The 17,413-nt window shown below is 37.4% G+C and overlaps 1 protein-coding gene across 1 annotated transcript in view; it reads right to left on the minus strand.

Moving 5' to 3' along the window:
* Positions 1-17,413, minus strand: part of LOC128664476 (stimulated by retinoic acid gene 6 protein-like) — a 130,182-nt gene that overhangs the window by 68,800 nt on the left and 43,969 nt on the right. The window contains exons 9-15 of the mRNA XM_053719301.1: positions 11,613-11,724; positions 10,808-10,928; positions 10,453-10,528; positions 10,269-10,338; positions 6,676-6,724; positions 3,283-3,400; positions 787-906 (exon numbers count right to left, since the gene is read on the minus strand). Coding sequence (XP_053575276.1) covers positions 787-906; positions 3,283-3,400; positions 6,676-6,724; positions 10,269-10,338; positions 10,453-10,528; positions 10,808-10,928; positions 11,613-11,724 — 666 coding nt within the window. The remainder of the gene's footprint in view (positions 1-786; positions 907-3,282; positions 3,401-6,675; positions 6,725-10,268; positions 10,339-10,452; positions 10,529-10,807; positions 10,929-11,612; positions 11,725-17,413) is intronic.

The raw sequence follows: 17,413 nt of genomic DNA on the forward strand, positions 1-17,413 counted from the left end.
CTTTGGCCTACCCAGAAGAAGAGCCTCATAGAGTAAAATTATAGCCCATAGACTTCTAGGAGTTAACCTGGTGCTTAAATAACAGGATCCAAAACAGGATGCTAATAGCCATGGCAAAGATTAGGGGGTAGACCACTAAGGCATCAAGGCATAGGACTATAAACCAGTTTCGAATATAACACAACAAGAATATGGGCCAGATGATATAAACCTCTCCACTCAGATGAGATGATCTAAAATGATCCGCCAGCAATGCAGGATCCCTCACGAGATTTGAAAAAAAAAAAAAGCAGCTTTTGCTATACTTCTCTTACAAGTGTAAAGTAATATACAATATAAAGCACAATATGTAATTGTAATAAACCTCTCATGTTATGCATGGGCTTGTCTCCCCAGTAATGCAGGAAACGCCCCTTAGACAAGTATAGAAATTTTTAGATTGTCTCATCTGAGTGTAAAGGTTTATGGGAGGCATCTCTCATCTCTCTGGGACTTCCAGATTCCGCCCCTTTGCTAATATCATTTAGTGAGCTCAGCCCCTGTAAAGTCTGCACTATAATTTATCTACAAGCACGAGAATCTTTTATCATAAGGCCCTATGAGAGAAATATGTATCAAATGTTAGAAAAAAATATATACATGTACTGCTGATTGAATCGGCTTATTTCCATGATAATCTTTTTTTACTTTATATGCAATGTATCAAATTTTGTGTTGTTACTATCAAGATATGTTAGTTTATTGCTCAAAAAGTGGCTGATAATAAAGTGTTTAATTAATGCTGACCTGTTGTTAATAGCCAATGGTTTGCTCTGGTCCGTTGGGTAGAGTTTGTCTTGTAGAAACAAGAAGTGAGCTGCAATTACTTGAGCAATGATGACACCCACCATGAGTGCAATTCCTAGCCTAGGAAACAAAATGTAATAAGCCTTTATTACCTATGCTGTAAACCACTATATGCATCACATAATAATGTACATACTTACAGATAAATTTTCTTAGCAAAGTGATATCTTAAGAGTCTTCACTGGGGATTATATAGCTTTATGTCATGTGTTATATATTTATGTAGGTAGCAGATTCCCAAATTAAATATTACGTTTTGCTTTTTTTTTTCTTGGTTATACCTAGCTCATGAAGCCATAACTCTACAGGGATGTCCAACTTTTAACCTGAGTGAGCACATTAGATATGTAAACTCCACAGGAGTTTCAGTGAACGTATACAATTTTAAACTACTTTCCTATTTACTTCTATTATTTAATTTTCTTCTTTCTCTTGTAATCCTTTGCTGAAATGATTATCTAGGCAAGCTTTCCCTTTCCGGCCATATCAGTCTCACCTGCTTTTCAGTGGAGATATTTCCCAGTCTGACAAATCTAGTGAATATACAGTGAAATTGAATATATATGTGCATAATTTGAAGTGTTACTATACAGAAAACTTTTTAATTTTCGTGAATGCACAGTGTATTTTGTATTAAAAAGCTCAGTAGAGATGTCAGCTGACCTTTTCTGAAGTTGTAATCCCCATTATGTCCTATGGGAGACACATCGCCACTCATCAGCACAACAAGGTTCAGGCCACTTTTAGAATATAACGACAGACCGATGGACTGCGAGCCTTGCAAAACCAAACAGGCAGTTTCTTGCGGGTCTGTCAATGTTTTGAATATCAGGGCCCCAGTGAGAAGAATAAAAAGCCACATAAGAGCTAAATAGAAAGTCACAACTTTTAATAATCTACAGAACAAGAGTAAATTAATAAATGCACAAACAGGGATGCGGTTGTGGGGTTATAAGGAGCATACATCATAAAGACGTGTCAAGGAGGTCACTGGAGCAGAACTGGCAGGGATAACATTATACAGGTGGATCCAGTGAGGGAAATACTGTTGGTACGCCTCAAACACACTCCACTGCTAGAAAAGCTGCCAGTAGGCTATTATCATAGGGCTATGTATTTGTAACATGCAGACCTATTTTACAGTGCCATTAAGTGCACCAAACTAATAAAAAAGAAAAGAAAAAGAGACAAAAAAAATACAAAACAGAAATAAACAGACTGAGACGGATAATTAGAGGGTTATTCTCCCTATACAGCCTGGTATCCTCACAAGCCTGAAAATGAAGATGACCCCTAACAGCATTGTCATATACCAATAAATCCCTGAGACCAAACTCTATTAGGGGAGCCAACATGTAAGGCTCCGACATGCTGCAGTTAGTTCTGATGTAAGTCAGTGGATGGCCATACTCTTGCAGCAGCTGGTCACTATGTTCTTTATATATACAAAACAACAAAAAATAAATCAAGCTTCAGCAGAGCTACAGCCCACACGACCAGACTCCAAACAGCTAGAAGCAGAGTTAAGTTGTCAAAAAAGTAGTGTGTGTATAAGGAAAGGGGAGGAGTTGCAAAGATTTCTGAAATGTTTCTTTATACTCCAAAGCTATATCCCTACCAGTGAAGACTCATCTGATACCACAAGACTGTGACATAAATATTGTTATATAATGACAGATCACTTTTAAAAAATAAAGCATAACAGGGGCGCAGCTACAGGGGTCTCTGAGTATACAAGTTTAAGGGGCCCATATTGGCATGCACTTAGTAGTGGTGTCACGACAGGGGAGCCTGGTGGACCTGGTCTCCACCTGCATCATGTCTGGCCTATCATTATGCTCCCCTGCAAAACTGAACTGACAGTTGGCTCGTCTTTACATCATGGTTACATCATGGCAGGGATTCCAAGATGTCCACCACAGTGTTGCTGTACAGAAAAATCTGCCATAATATTTGTAGTGGAAGACTAACCAAGGGGAAGACTCACAGTTACAGAGAAGCAGCGTTCTCCTATTTAGCTGCTGGCTCCGCTTCTGCTTATAGCAAACAGCCTTAAAGGCAGGCTGACCATATTGCCGCTTTAAAAAGGGACACATATGAAAAATACATATGTCAGGGCTGTTTAAAGAAATGGTTTGAATAATGTTTCATTATAAGAACCCAGACAGATGTATTTTTCATATGTGTCCCTTTTTAAAGCGGCAATATGGTCACCCTACTTAAAGGGCTCAGTTGAGATACCCTGCTACATCCTTTGGGCCTAATTACACCCCTGGTGCATAATTTAAATATTTGTATTTTTTCTGGCAGATTAAGCTAATTGAATAATTGTATAGTTTCTGCATCAGTTTTAAAAGAAAGAAATGCTAGGGGATGAAAGTGTCCTGCAACTGTGACAAAATGTACAAATCAACAGAGTAGAGGTGTGAATCTTACACAGCATAGCCCAAGGCTTCCAGGATCTGCAGCCCATTCCCCTCTTGTATTGGGAGTATGATACAAAATGTTAACAGCAGACTTATCAGGAAGAACAAAACATGCAAAATAAAATATCCTAGCGGGAGACACAAAATATTGTAACAGTCTATTAATAGTACATTATGCAAACAAATAAATACAAACAAGATTATCTATAGAATTTATGCAGTCAAAGTAGTTCAATAAAATTCAAAGAAGTGACAATAATGTTATCCAAAGAATACAAGGCGTATGAGAGCTATTTTCAGATTTAGTGAATCAACTAATAAGGTTAACACAGACAGGAAATACATTTTTCTTTCTGGATTTTTTTTTTTTTGTAATTCTTAATGCAGTTAGAAAATTGCACATATTCATGTGTTATAATTATGGTCTGGATTCTGCCCCTTTTGCAAACAGCTGTAAATCATAAACAAAATCATGGTACAAAAAACAAAATGAACCAAACACCTATAATTTTATGATTCAAGATTTTGCAAGTATTACAATTTTGTTAGCATTTGTTGTAACTTGTTAAAATGAGTTTGCAAAACCCAGTTTCAGACGTTCCAACTGTCCCTATTTAAGAGGGGCAGTCCCTGATTCTGAACTCTGTCCCTCTGAGACAGCCATATGTCCCCTCTTTACAGAATTTCCCTTAGACCCACCCATGGAACATCCAGAAACACCCACAAAGCCCCACCACCAATGCATGAAACACTAACAGCACTGGATACTAGCACCATAATTACAGATTTAATGCTCAGGTGACCCCACCACATTAAACCCTAACCACAGTTCCACTATCACAACAAACCGTAATCCAGCCAGACACAGCTACCCCTATTGCACCTTATTGCCCACAGGAACCCTTAACAGGACAGTAAACAATTGGAATTACAACACATTTCTGCACAATTTTTATTTCAATAGCCCAACTCCACCCACCATTTTCCTTATTTTGAGGAGCTAATCCAAGTTTAAAGGGACATTAAACACTTTGAGATAGTAATATAAAAGGATAAATTGTATATAAAAAAACACTCTGCAATATACTTTCTATATTTATTTTCAGTGGCGTCACTAGGGTTGGTGTCACCCGGTGCGGTAAGTTATGGTGTCACCCCCCCCCCCCCCAGAAAGCAGACACACACAAAAACACAGGCAAACACACATACAAACACTCAGACACACTTAAAACATACTCAGATGCACACACAAACACTCGGAAACACACTCAGACACACACACAAAAACACTGACACACACACAAAAACACTGACACACACACACACAAAAACACACACACAAAAACACTGAGACACACACACACACAAAAACTCAGACACACACATACAAAATATGTAAACTGCACTGCATTAATTATAAAGCTCATTCCTAGAGCTGCTCCCTGGCTCAGCAGAGCATCAAATGAAAGATAAACAGTGCACTCTAAAAATAAATCACTAAAGAAAAGTTTTAGGTGTAAACTATGAAAATTCTGCTCTCTGACTCTGTTCCAAGTCTGTCAGTGCACAGCCCCGAGCCGCGTGCCTACCGCTTCTTATGGCCAATCACCTCTGCACTCTGCCCACCCCCAGACCCCCGCCCGCCCTCCTACCTGTTCAGTGTGCACTTAGCGTACGGTTTATTTTGTCCTTTTTGCCTGTAATTCAATTCTGAAATTTTGAGCTTTTCAGTTGCTATTAAAAATGGAAGTGCAGAACACTGTTATATTCCACACAGCCATTGGTTGCACACTCTAGTGAACTATTTATAACTGTCTCTAATTGGTCACAACAGAGAAGGTAACCTATGTTACAACATTGCAGCTCCCATTGTTTTATAGACACCAAAACTTTACACTTATTTTGTTAATATTTTAACAGCTAATGAAACGTTAAAAAATACATCTACATGTTATTTTCAGACAAATCTTTTCTATGATTTTATTTAGTGTTTAATGTGCACACAGCAAGGCTAGAAATGGTCATAATCTTAGTGTAAAATGCAATGTTTTGCAGTTGTTATAAGTTAAATGCAATTAGGGAACGATATGTAACAGAGTTAGCCGTATGAAGCTTGCAAGGTACAATTCAGTTACTGAGAATTAATCTCCTAAATTATAGGAACAGAGGCAAAATAAATAATTAAAGTATATTGCAAATTTGTATAACTACATATAACTAAACATTTTATATAAACATCACAAGGTGTACTGTCCCTTTAATTGCAACCCACAACTCAATGCAAATCCCTCTTGCACCCAGTTGTGCTAGTACCCTTGATGAACCTCCCCTCTCTCAGTCCTGACATCTAGCCCATTTAAAAAAAAAAGATGACATCACTGAAGTGAGCATTAAAGTAAAAAACACTTTTAAAGAGTTGTTATGAAGTTATTAGGTGTTATATTAGGGTATATTTAAGGATGGAAGGCCCTATGATGAAGGGGTTCTAGAGGAGAGTTCCTAGTGGGCCTGTAGTAGGTGGGTGCTGATGGTGAGGAAGATCTTTGGGTTCTGAGTTAGATATAGGTGATAGTGTGGAGTTAGGATGAAAGATTATGCAGGGCATGATACTTGGGTGCTAGGTGGTAATAAGGTACTAGGGAATTTGCACTGGGTGAAGGGTTCAAGCAGTTAATTGGCATTGGTGTGGGGTCCAATAAGTTGTGTTAAGTAGTAAAGTGAACCATTGTTGGGGGTTACAGTTAGGAGTATTTTTTCATGTTGGTGGTTCCAGTAGATAACATGATAATTGTACGGGTTGCAGTCACTGCAGTTATGATTTATTTGGGGGAATGTCCTGGTTAGGAGTTATTTAGGTGGTGCGATAGTTGGTAATGGTGTTAAGAAGAGGATGGTTTGAGAGATGGATAATACCCAGTATAGAGAGATAACATTGGTACATATATAATGAAGGTTTAAGATAATGCTTATTAGATGGTCAGGGCCTCTACACTGAAGACACAGGTATAACTTCCTGACATAGAATTACCAGGCTGTCACTAACATCATCACATGCATTGAAATAGGCAGCAAAATTAACCCTGGATTTAAAAAAAAAAAAAAAACATTTTGCCTTTTGTGTCTTACTATGGTTGTTTGTTTGTGTATTGTGTATGTGTATTGTGAAAGCAACAGGGTGCTCCATAAGCATTGTTTTTAGAATATTAGTAAACCTATTTATAATTATATTTAATTAAAATAAACGAAGTATAATTTAATAATAGCATTAAATATGCTTTTTTGTTTTGTTCTTAATACATGAAAAATCTTTAAACAGAAAATGTATACAGTTTTATTTTTTATTGTGCTACCATGGTTGGTCATGCAGCAGACAATACTTACACCAACTGCCCATTCAACCTACCCCAAAGTAAATACGCAATTTGATTTCCTGTATATCGTATACAAGCAGCCTGAAAGATCAAGACAAATAAATCATATTACAACTTGTGCTCTTGTGTACTTGACAGTATATTCCTATTTATTTAATCTTTTATCTTCAGGTTTATATCTCTTGTATCTTAAACCACCATTGATTTGTGTGTTAAGATCGGCATTTAGATGTTTCTTCAGTCACATTTAACCTCTGGCTGGCATGGTTGCTAAAGGTCAGTGTTCTGCATTCTGCGCATATGTAGCAGTGCAAGAATTTGAAATGTGAAGTTGATTAAGATATTTATTTTTGAAAGCAGACTTTCCTTTGTTGTTTTAACATATACGAGTTTGAATCCTTAAAAGGGACACTTAAGTCAAAATTAAACTTTCATTATTCAGATAGAGCATGCAATTTTAAACAAATTTTCAATTTACTCCCATTAACAAAATGTGCAAAAAGTGTCTTTTTATATTTACATTTTTTGATTCACCAGCTCCTACTGAGCATGTGCAAGAATTCACAGAATATACGTATATGCATTTGTTATTGGCTGATGGATGTCACATGATGCAGGTGGAGTGGAAATAGATATAACTTTGAAATTTGTCGGTAAAAAAATCTACTACTCATTTGAGGTGCAGACTTGGGGTTAGATTTAACAAGCATCAGATGCTGCAATCTACCCCCGTAGCTTCCGGCTCACTGGAAACTTGAATTAAGAAACTGGGGTCTTAAGACCGCTGCTCCTTAACTCGTCTGCCACCTCTGAGGTGGCGAACAGCAATCATCCCAATTGGATACAATCGGGATGATTGACACCCCCTGCTAGCTGCCGATTGGGCCGGCATTGCACAAGCATTTCACCAGAAATGCTTGTGCAGTGTTAAATGCCGATAGTGTATGCTGTCAGCATTTAGCGATGTTGGGCGGACATGATCCGCTACACTTAATAAATCTACCCCTAAGTGCTATTACATTGTATTTTTATCATGCATTTGTTGATTATGCAAAGCTACTGTATTTACTGGTCCTTTAATAAGACATGTGCAGTTCTGATTCTTTGTTTGTCATTGTCAATGTGTAGTATATGGGACAATTTTAGGTCTTTTTTATGTATGTTTGTGTATGATTTTGTTATTACTATTTCAGAGGCCAGTAAGTCATGTTTTGGAATACTTCATATAAGTTATTAAAATGCTTATAATTTGATATAATATTGAAATTACTTGAAAAGTGTCAGCATTCACTGTTCTTTATTTTTAATGTAAATGGTATTGAGCCCTCGCTCTCCAAACTCAAAAATAAGTCAATTTACTCTGTAAGGATATTTTATTCCTCATGCCAGTTAGTGTTATATTCTATTAGTTATGATATTCCTTTATGATCATATATTTATATACCAGATGACACTGAATATATACAGTATATATATATATATATATATATATATATATATATATATATATATAAACAATGTCCAGCAGGGGCGTATTTATGGATAGGCCAACAAGGCCGGTGCCTAGGGCGTCTCTTTTTGGGGGGCAGCACTTTGCACTGCACACTTGAATATGGTTATGGCTGCTTGCTTTAAAAAAAAAAATAATAATAATTTGAAACTGGCGGATTACCGCCGAGCGGTCACATGACTGCCTTTTCGTCCAAGTAACTGACGTTTTCAACCAGCGCTGCTAACTTCTGACTGTATTGCATGCCGGTGCCGCACATGGCTTGAGGGAGTCACGCATATGCGGACGTGATCTCCTAGGCCAGGCGGCAACGGTGTTGGAGTCGACTGTCGAGTGATGAGATCGGGTGGAGAGGAGACCCACACGCACACACTGTGATCAGTGGAGCGGCGGAACAAGTGAGGACTGGAGCGGCTCAGCTGGGCAACAACCACTTGTTGCACTTGTTTGCAATTACAGAGCTAAGAGTCACTCGTTGCACTTGCTTGCAATTTCAGAGCTATCATGGAAGTAGTAGTAGTGAGAGACTGAGAGTCTGACGGTCAGACTCTCAGTCTCTCACTACTACTACTACCATGATAGCTCTGAAATTGCAAGCAAGTGCAACGAGTGACTCTTAGCTCTGAAATTGCAAACAAGAAGTGCAACATTGGAAAAAACAAAACAAAAAATATTTGCACTGCCACAACATCAAAAAGAAAAAGAGCATGAAAAAAGAGAAATATTTAGTTAATGACCCAGCTTCATCGAATTACTTTGTTCCTAACTGAAGTCACAGCTGCTCACTAAAAGTGAGACTAAAAGCAAATATACATTTATAAAATCAGGGCAGAAAAGAAAGGTGGCCAAATAATTAAAAAGCTTAATTTTATATAGTAAGTCAACTTAGGAATTTTATGAAAGTAATATAAAATTAAAAAGCAGCTGTTGCCAGCATTATAAGAACCTTATTCATAGTTATTCATAGAGTGTACATTGGAAGTAGTACCTCCTTCAATAATGTTTATTTTATTGAAATTTGTCAGTGCGATCACCTTGGGTTTGTGCTATATATATATATATATAAATATATATATACACACACACACACATGTGACATGTGTGTAATTATGAAGTGTTGTAAGGGTGCATCAGTAATGTAATTATGGTATTGTTAGACTGTAATGACATAGGCATCAGTGGGGCACTGTCTTGGGGCTTTTTTCAAGTGAGTGATGTTGAACTGCTATAAGGTGTGTGTTAGCAAAGGCACACTATTTGCTGAAACTGAAATATTCAGTCTTTGTTATCAATTCATAATATTTTATTATTGCAATATAAACGTTATAGTGCATTTCATGCCTACTGTCTCTACAGGTTATGGGAAACATAAATATATATATATATACTGTGTATATATATTTATATGACCTGGGTGTATGCAAGTGTGTTATTATGGGCAAAAAAACAGCCTAAAACCTGTGTGGGGAGGGGGGGGTGGGGGGGCAGCAGAATTTTCAGTGCCTAGGGCAGCACTAATCCTAAATACACCACTGATGTCCATAGAGCCCTGCACACACTTTTCTGTCCTCAGCCACCCTGGGGTGCATTCAAGAAATAAACATATGTGCAAAAATAGAAAGCACTCGCCGGGACTTATACTTCATACAAATATTTATTCAGTGAGCATTGTGGCATATTTTTGCACATTATATATATATATATATATATATATATATATATATATATATATATATATATATACTGTACAGTATATATATATATATATATATATATATAGTCACACAGACAATATTAGCAATAGCAAATTTGGTTATATATAGTTATTCTGTGCTACTTTTTCCTTTTTTAATGTTTAATACATAACCGATTTGTATTGTAAATTAGAGGTATTATTATGCAAATGCTTTTTATTTCATAACTCTCTTCTGAGAGGTCCAACAAGACCTCATTTATACTAGTGAAGGACTGTTATATATTGTGAGTTGCTGAGTTTTCCTGTTCTTTAAAAATGTTTGTTTATAGACATAACTCGTTGTTTGTATTTTGTTCTAAAATGAATACATTTGAAAATAAATAAAATTAATGTCAGAAAAGAATAAATCAGTTTCTTACCAAGACCACTGGTGGACGATTTGAACAGGTGAATTCAGAAGTACCTTTATAAAGCTCCTTCATTTGTTTCCTAGTAACATGGAGAAACATTACAGAAATTGTAGGAGGGGTTTTAAACTGAATTTGTAAAACCCCCAAAAAATCAGGAGTTTAGTGAATCTCCTCCATGGCAGTAGTAACCTACCTGTAGCAGGATAAAAGGAGCAATATATAAATAACACTGGTAAAGATGGAAGGGAATGTTGAATAAAACCAGCTCTCTGCAATAAATAACAAGAGAAAAAAAAACAATTAAAATAAGTATTTTACATTTACATTACGCCACTGGTTTTCAAACCTGTTCTCAGGCCTCTCTAACAGGCCACATTTTGTGGATATCTGAACTGGAGCACAGGTGAAATAATCAGCTGATTAGTAACCTGGTTATTTTACCTGCTCTCATTCGAGGTAATCCTGAAAACCTGTCCTGTTGGGGAGGCCTGAGGACAGGTTTGAAAACCAGTGCATTACGCTAAGAATTATAGTGTAGATCAGTTGACCTTTCAACAAGAACAGGATTCTTTTTGTCTGGTTAGCATGAGCAAGATTAACTGCTCCCATAATCCACTTGTTCAGTCCTCGTACAGCTTTCGGGGAGACATTTAAGTCCACTAAAACAAACTGAACATGAAAACTGTTAGTTTCACTAGGTACAGAATTGTGATATTTACCAATTAGAGTGTATAATGAGTAAACATGTATGTGACTATTAAAGCTGTCCTTGCACAGAATTTATAATAAACAGTCTATATAAATATTGAGTATTGCTGTCACACCATATTTATGTCAGGATTGTATTGCAGTTGTAATCTTTCCTGTACGATAGTAGCAATGTAAACATTCCTCAAATCGTTACTACCAGATAGTAAAGTTTAAAACTGCAATAGGTTCTAGGCCTTGGAGTGTTCCATTGCAGTTCAAATAGGCAGTTTATCTTGTAATTGTAAATATTTTAGCATGGAGTATCACAAACTTTTTTACATATATTAAAAAGTCACAACATTTTAAAGCAGGTTAAATTAAGATTGAATTGTTTCTTTAATATACATTAGTCATTAAGAGTTTCTAATGCTAACATTTGAAACATTAATTTGTTTCTTTTGAGAAATGCCAGCTTCATCAGTGTGGCCATTCTGAGCCACCATAAGCTTTACTATAAAAAGTTCAACTGGCTGTAATTGAGTGTCATAAAGTTTCTGAACATACAATATGGAAGGCATGCGCTAAACATTAGTTGCAGTACGATGAGCATGTAAATTAACTTGTAACTGGTTTCATATCCACATTCCACAACTTGTATCTTACATTGTATAAACAGATCAGACATAGCACAGAAGTTACAATCATCCTGGTAGGGAACTTGAAGTACGGATCCCATTTGTAAATCTTCCATCTGCTTTGTGTGTCCAGACCATCCCTAAATAACAACAAACATGTTCTCTGCTAGTTAGATATCCCTGATAATTTGTTGTGTACAGACTTGCATATGATTAGATTAAGTCAAAGCAATATCACTTGAATGCTTCACCATTATTAATTATTTCAGCAACTTAGTTTACAAACACACTTTTCTACCTAACAGTGATTTTTATATGGAGTGGTAAATAAAGTAAAGTGGGGCAAGGAATTGAAGCCCTCTCCCAGACTCTTCCCAATTAGTTAAAAGTGCCTCCCTTTTAAAGCCTAAATAGGAATAAAAGGAAATGGGTTTTCTGTTGCTTGGACTGGGTAAACTATAAAAACAGGATGTTTGTAGGCTTGTAAGAAGGTCTCAGTGTGCCAGTAAGGTTTGTGAGCATTTGAACCAGCACTGACAGGGGTCCTGCGTTTGGCAGTAGCTGGGCTGGTGTAACAGTGAGAAGTAATGAGGGGTTGTACCTGCTATTGAGAGGGAGAGTGCATGTGGTACAGGCTATGACAGAGGCTTGCTCAGTGTGAGAGGGGCAAGACAGAGCCAGCTTTCCAGACAGATACTGTAGACTAGTCAAGTAAATGAGACCATGATCACTTCAAGCATTGCATCAAAGAGGTTTATGAAAAGTTATCAGATTATTATTATTTATGAGGCTCATAAATAATATATCTGTTTTATTTCACAGAAAGATTGCTACTCTTCCTGATATTCACTGTTTTGTTCAGGCTTTAGTTCATATTAAAGCCTGTCATTAAATCAATTTCTCCTCCTTGGAGTCTTAATTTGGTTTTGAGGGCGTTACAGGCTCCTCCATTTGAGCCTATGCACTCTTTGGACACTAAACTACTTCCTTGGAAAGTGTTGTTCCTTTTGGCCATCTCTTCTGCTAGAAGAGTTTCTGAGCTTTCTGCTCTTTCTTGTGAATCTCATTTTCTGATTTTTCATCAGGATAAGGCGGTTTTGCGGACTTCATTTAAGTTCTTACCTAAGGTTGTGAATTCTAACAACATTAGTAGAGAAATTGTTGTCCCTTCCTTGTGTCCTAATCCTAAGAATTCTTTGGAAAGATCCTTACATTCTTTGGATGTGGTGAGAGCTTTGAAATATTATGTTGAAGCTACTAAAGATTTCAGAAAGACTTCTAGTCTATTTGTTATATTCTCTGGTTCTAGGAAAGGTCAGAAGGCTTCTGCTATTTTCGTGGCCTCTTGGTTAAAGCTTTTGATTCATCAAGCTTATTTAGAGTCGGGTCAGGCCACGCCTCAGAGAATTACACCTCATTCTACTAGATCAGTCTCCACTTTGTGGGCTTTTAAGAATGAAGCTTCAGTTGATCAGATTTGCAAAGCGGAAACTTGGTCCTCTTTGCATACATTTACTAAATTCTACCGTTTTGATGTATTTGCTTCTTCAGAAGCAGTTTTTGGTAGAAAAGTTCTTCAGGCAGCTGTTTCAGTTTGATTCTTCTGCTGATGTTTTAAGTTTTTCTTTTCTTCATGAGAATAACTTATATTTTGGGTTGTGGATTAATTTTTCAGCATATGGCTGTTGTTTATTTTTATCCCTCCCTCTCTAGTGACTCTTGCGTGGAGTTCCACATCTTGGGTATTTGATATCCCATAAGTCACTTTGAGCCTACCTAGGTATGCCTTGCAATAAAGAATTTCAAAAGAACAAAGCAAAATAGATAATTCTTTCATATTGGCAAGAGTCCATGAGGCCCACCCTTTTCTTATGGTGGTTATGATTTTTTTGTATAAAGCACAATTATTTCCAGATTCCTTTGCTGATGCTTTATACTCCTTTCTTTGTTACCCCACTACTTGGGTATTCGTTAAACTGAATTGTGGGTGTGGTGAGGGGTGTATTTATAGGCATTTTGAGGTTTGGGAAACTTTGCCCCTCCTGGTAGGATTGTATATCCAATACGTCACTAGCTCATGGACTCTTGAGCTAGTGACGTAAATGAATTTATCAGGTAAGTTCTTACATAAATTATGTTTTTTTTTGTAACTTAGTGTTTGTTATTTTTTGTAACTTAGTTGTTAGTTTTTGGTAACTTTGTAATTTGTAATAGTAGATTAAAATTATTTGAGTAGGGTTAGGTTTTTAAATATATAATATATTTAATTTAATTTGTAGTTTAATGTAATTTTAGTATAACAGTTAGGGTAGATTAATTATTAGTTTAATTTAGTTTAATGTAATTGTAGGATAATAGGGTAGATTAATTATTAGTTTAATATAGTTTAATTTAAATCTAACGGTAAATTTAAATTTATTATAAGATAGGGATGATTTAATATTTAATATAAAGTTAGCGGCAGATTAGGGGTTAATAGCATAATGTAGGTGGCGGTGTCGGGGCGGCAGATTAGGGGTTAATAACATTATGTAGGTGGCGGCGATGTTGGGGGCAGCAGATTAGGGGTTAATAACATAATGTAGGTGGCAGCGGTGGCGGTGGGGGGGCAGCAGATTAGGGGTTAAAAACATTATGTAGGTGGCGGCGATGTTGGGGGCGGCAGATTAAGGGTTAATAACATTATGTAGGTGGCGGCGATGTTGGGGGCGGAAGATTAGGGGTGTTTAGACTCGGGGGTTAGGTGTAAACGTAACTTTATTCTCTTTATTCTTTATTCGGGCAGCAGCAAACATGAGCTTTCGCAGCTTTCAGACTCCCATTGATTCCTATGGCATCCGCCGCCTCTAGGGTGGCGGATTGAAAATCAGGTACACTGGGCCGGAATAGTGGCGAGCGTACCTGGTAGATATATGTTAACTAGCAAAAGTAATCAGATAGTGCCAAATTTGCATTCGGAACATCTGTAGTGACGCAAGCATTGATCTGTGTCGGACTGAGACCAGCGGATTGTATGTTACGTCACAAATTTCAACTTTGATAAATAATAGGAATCAGGCTCGCCACAATTACGCTGCAGAATTCCAGTGTATTTGCTTTTGACGGCTTGATAAATATCCCTCATAGAGTTAGAAGGATCTTTATGTTAATTGGTCACACCTGTGGAACCAGGTGTAGGGAGGCGCTCAAGGGCTCCTGTTTCAGATATAAAGGTCAGTGCTTCCATATTGTCAACAGATGCCTGAGGAAACAGCTAGACTAGCTGAGAAACGCGTAGCAATCTGTTAACACTATACGTTTTTATGTATTTGGGGTGAACATAATACCCTTTGTTTTTATATTTGCTTTTAATAAATATATGTATATATATATGGAAGCCTGAGCCTGACTCATCCTTTTGGCCACTTGGATTCTCCTGTATCCTGCTATCCGGTGTCCGGATCAGTGTTGCTGGGCCACTGTGAGTCCCCAGCTCACAACAATTAGCACATTTGGTGCTGCTCTTCTTGTGAGTATTATTCCTACACAGGATTTGTTTCTATGTATATAATCATCGCATTATTGCACTAGGAGGCGCCCTTTTCTTTGTGATCCTTTCACAGATTCCTTCTGTTGTCATTATATATGAGAGGAGCTGCCGTCATCCATCAAGCCTGCAAGATTTGGCAACACCATTTCAAATTAATTATTATTTGGGACTACCCGCAGAATTTGGATTACCTGCAATATCTGGACTTGTGATATTAACCTTATTGTACATTTTTATTGTGCACAATTTGTTGCTCAGTTTTCAAGTCTGTGTATATATATATATACAGGGAGTGCAGAATTATTAGGCAAGTTGTATTTTTGAGGATTAATTTTATTATTGAACAACAACCATGTTCTCAATGAACCCAAAAAACTCATTAATATCAAAGCTGAATAGTTTTGGAAGTAGTTTTTAGTTTGTTTTTAGTTATAGCTATTTTAGGGGGATATCTGTGTGTGCAGGTGACTATTACTGTGCATAATTATTAGGCAACTTAACAAAAAACAAATATATACCCATTTAAATTATTTATTTTTACCAGTGAAACCAATATAACATCTCAACATTCACAAATATACATTTCTGACATTCAAAAACAAAACAAAAACAAATCAGTGACCAATATAGCCACCTTTCTTTGCAAGGACACTCAAAAGCCTGCCATCCATGGATTCTGTCAGTGTTTTGATCTGTTCACCATCAACATTGCGTGCAGCAGCAACCACAGCCTCCCAGACACTGTTCAGAGAGATGTACTGTTTTCCCTCCTTGTAAATCTCACATTTGATGATGGACCACAGGTTCTCAATGGGGTTCAGATCAGGTGAACAAGGAGGCCATGTCATTAGATTTTCTTCTTTTATACCCTTTCTTGCCAGCCACGCTGTGGAGTACTTGGACGCGTGTGATGGAGCATTGTCCTGCATGAAAATCATGTTTTTCTTGAAGGATGCAGACTTCTTCCTGTACCACTGCTTGAAGAAGGTGTCTTCCAGAAACTGGCAGTAGGACTGGGAGTTGAGCTTGACTCCATCCTCAACCCGAAAAGGCCCCACAAGCTCATCTTTGATAATACCAGCCCAAACCAGTACTCCACCTCCACCTTGCTGGCGTCTGAGTCGGACTGGAGCTCTCTGCCCTTTACCAATCCAGCCACGGGCCCATCCATCTGGCCCATCAAGACTCACTCTCATTTCATCAGTGCATAAAACCTTAGAAAAATCAGTCTTGAGATATTTCTTGGCCCAGTCTTGACGTTTCAGCTTGTGTGTCTTGTTCAGTGGTGGTCGTCTTTCAGCCTTTCTTACCTTGGCCATGTCTCTGAGTATTGCACACCTTGTGCTTTTGGGCACTCCAGTGATGTTGCAGCTCTGAAATATGGCCAAACTGGTGGCAAGTGGCATCTTGGCAGCTGCACGCTTGACTTTTCTCAGTTCATGGGCAGTTATTTTGCGCCTTGGTTTTTCCACACGCTTCTTGCGACCCTGTTGACTATTTTGAATGAAACGCTTGATTGTTCGATGATCACGCTTCAGAAGCTTTGCAATTTTAAGAGTGCTGCATCCCTCTGCAAGATATCTCACTATTTTTGACTTTTCTGAGCCTGTCAAGTCCTTCTTTTGACCCATTTTGCCAAAGGAAAGGAAGTTGCCTAATAATTATGCACACCTGATATAGGGTGTTGATGTCATTAGATCACACCCCTTCTCATTACAGAGATGCACATCACCTAATATGCTTAATTGGTAGTAGGCTTTCGAGCCTATACAGCTTGGAGTAAGACAACATGCATAAAGAGGATGATGTGGTCAAAATACTAATTTGCCTAATAATTCTGCACTCCCTGTAGAATAGCTATTCCACTACACTAGTCATATAACTGTGGTTCACTGTAATTATTGAGCTAGGAGTTTTCTTAATATATTGTCTTTACTATAGCGCCCCCTAGAGTTGGACATCTAGGTGTCACAGCAGGTTTTTGTATATATATACAGTATATATATATATATATATATATATATATACAGTATATCTATACTATATAGCCGGTGGCCTAGCACTCCTTCCACATGTTTGTAGCAAACGCCTGGGTGCAGTCCTCAAATTGAAATATAAAGTAGATGGAGGGCACTAGATGGGCCGAAACGTCGACATTCTTTGATGTGAGACTGATGTTGTAAATAAAGATTACATTTTATATAAGTCCTGTGAGTGCCCTCCATCTACAGAGCTACTTTATATATATATATATATATATATATATATGAAACACACAGAGAATGTCCAGCACTCACTTA

The sequence above is a fragment of the Bombina bombina genome, chromosome 6, assembly GCF_027579735.1.
Source record: "Bombina bombina isolate aBomBom1 chromosome 6, aBomBom1.pri, whole genome shotgun sequence".
Lineage (NCBI taxonomy): Eukaryota > Metazoa > Chordata > Amphibia > Anura > Bombinatoridae > Bombina > Bombina bombina.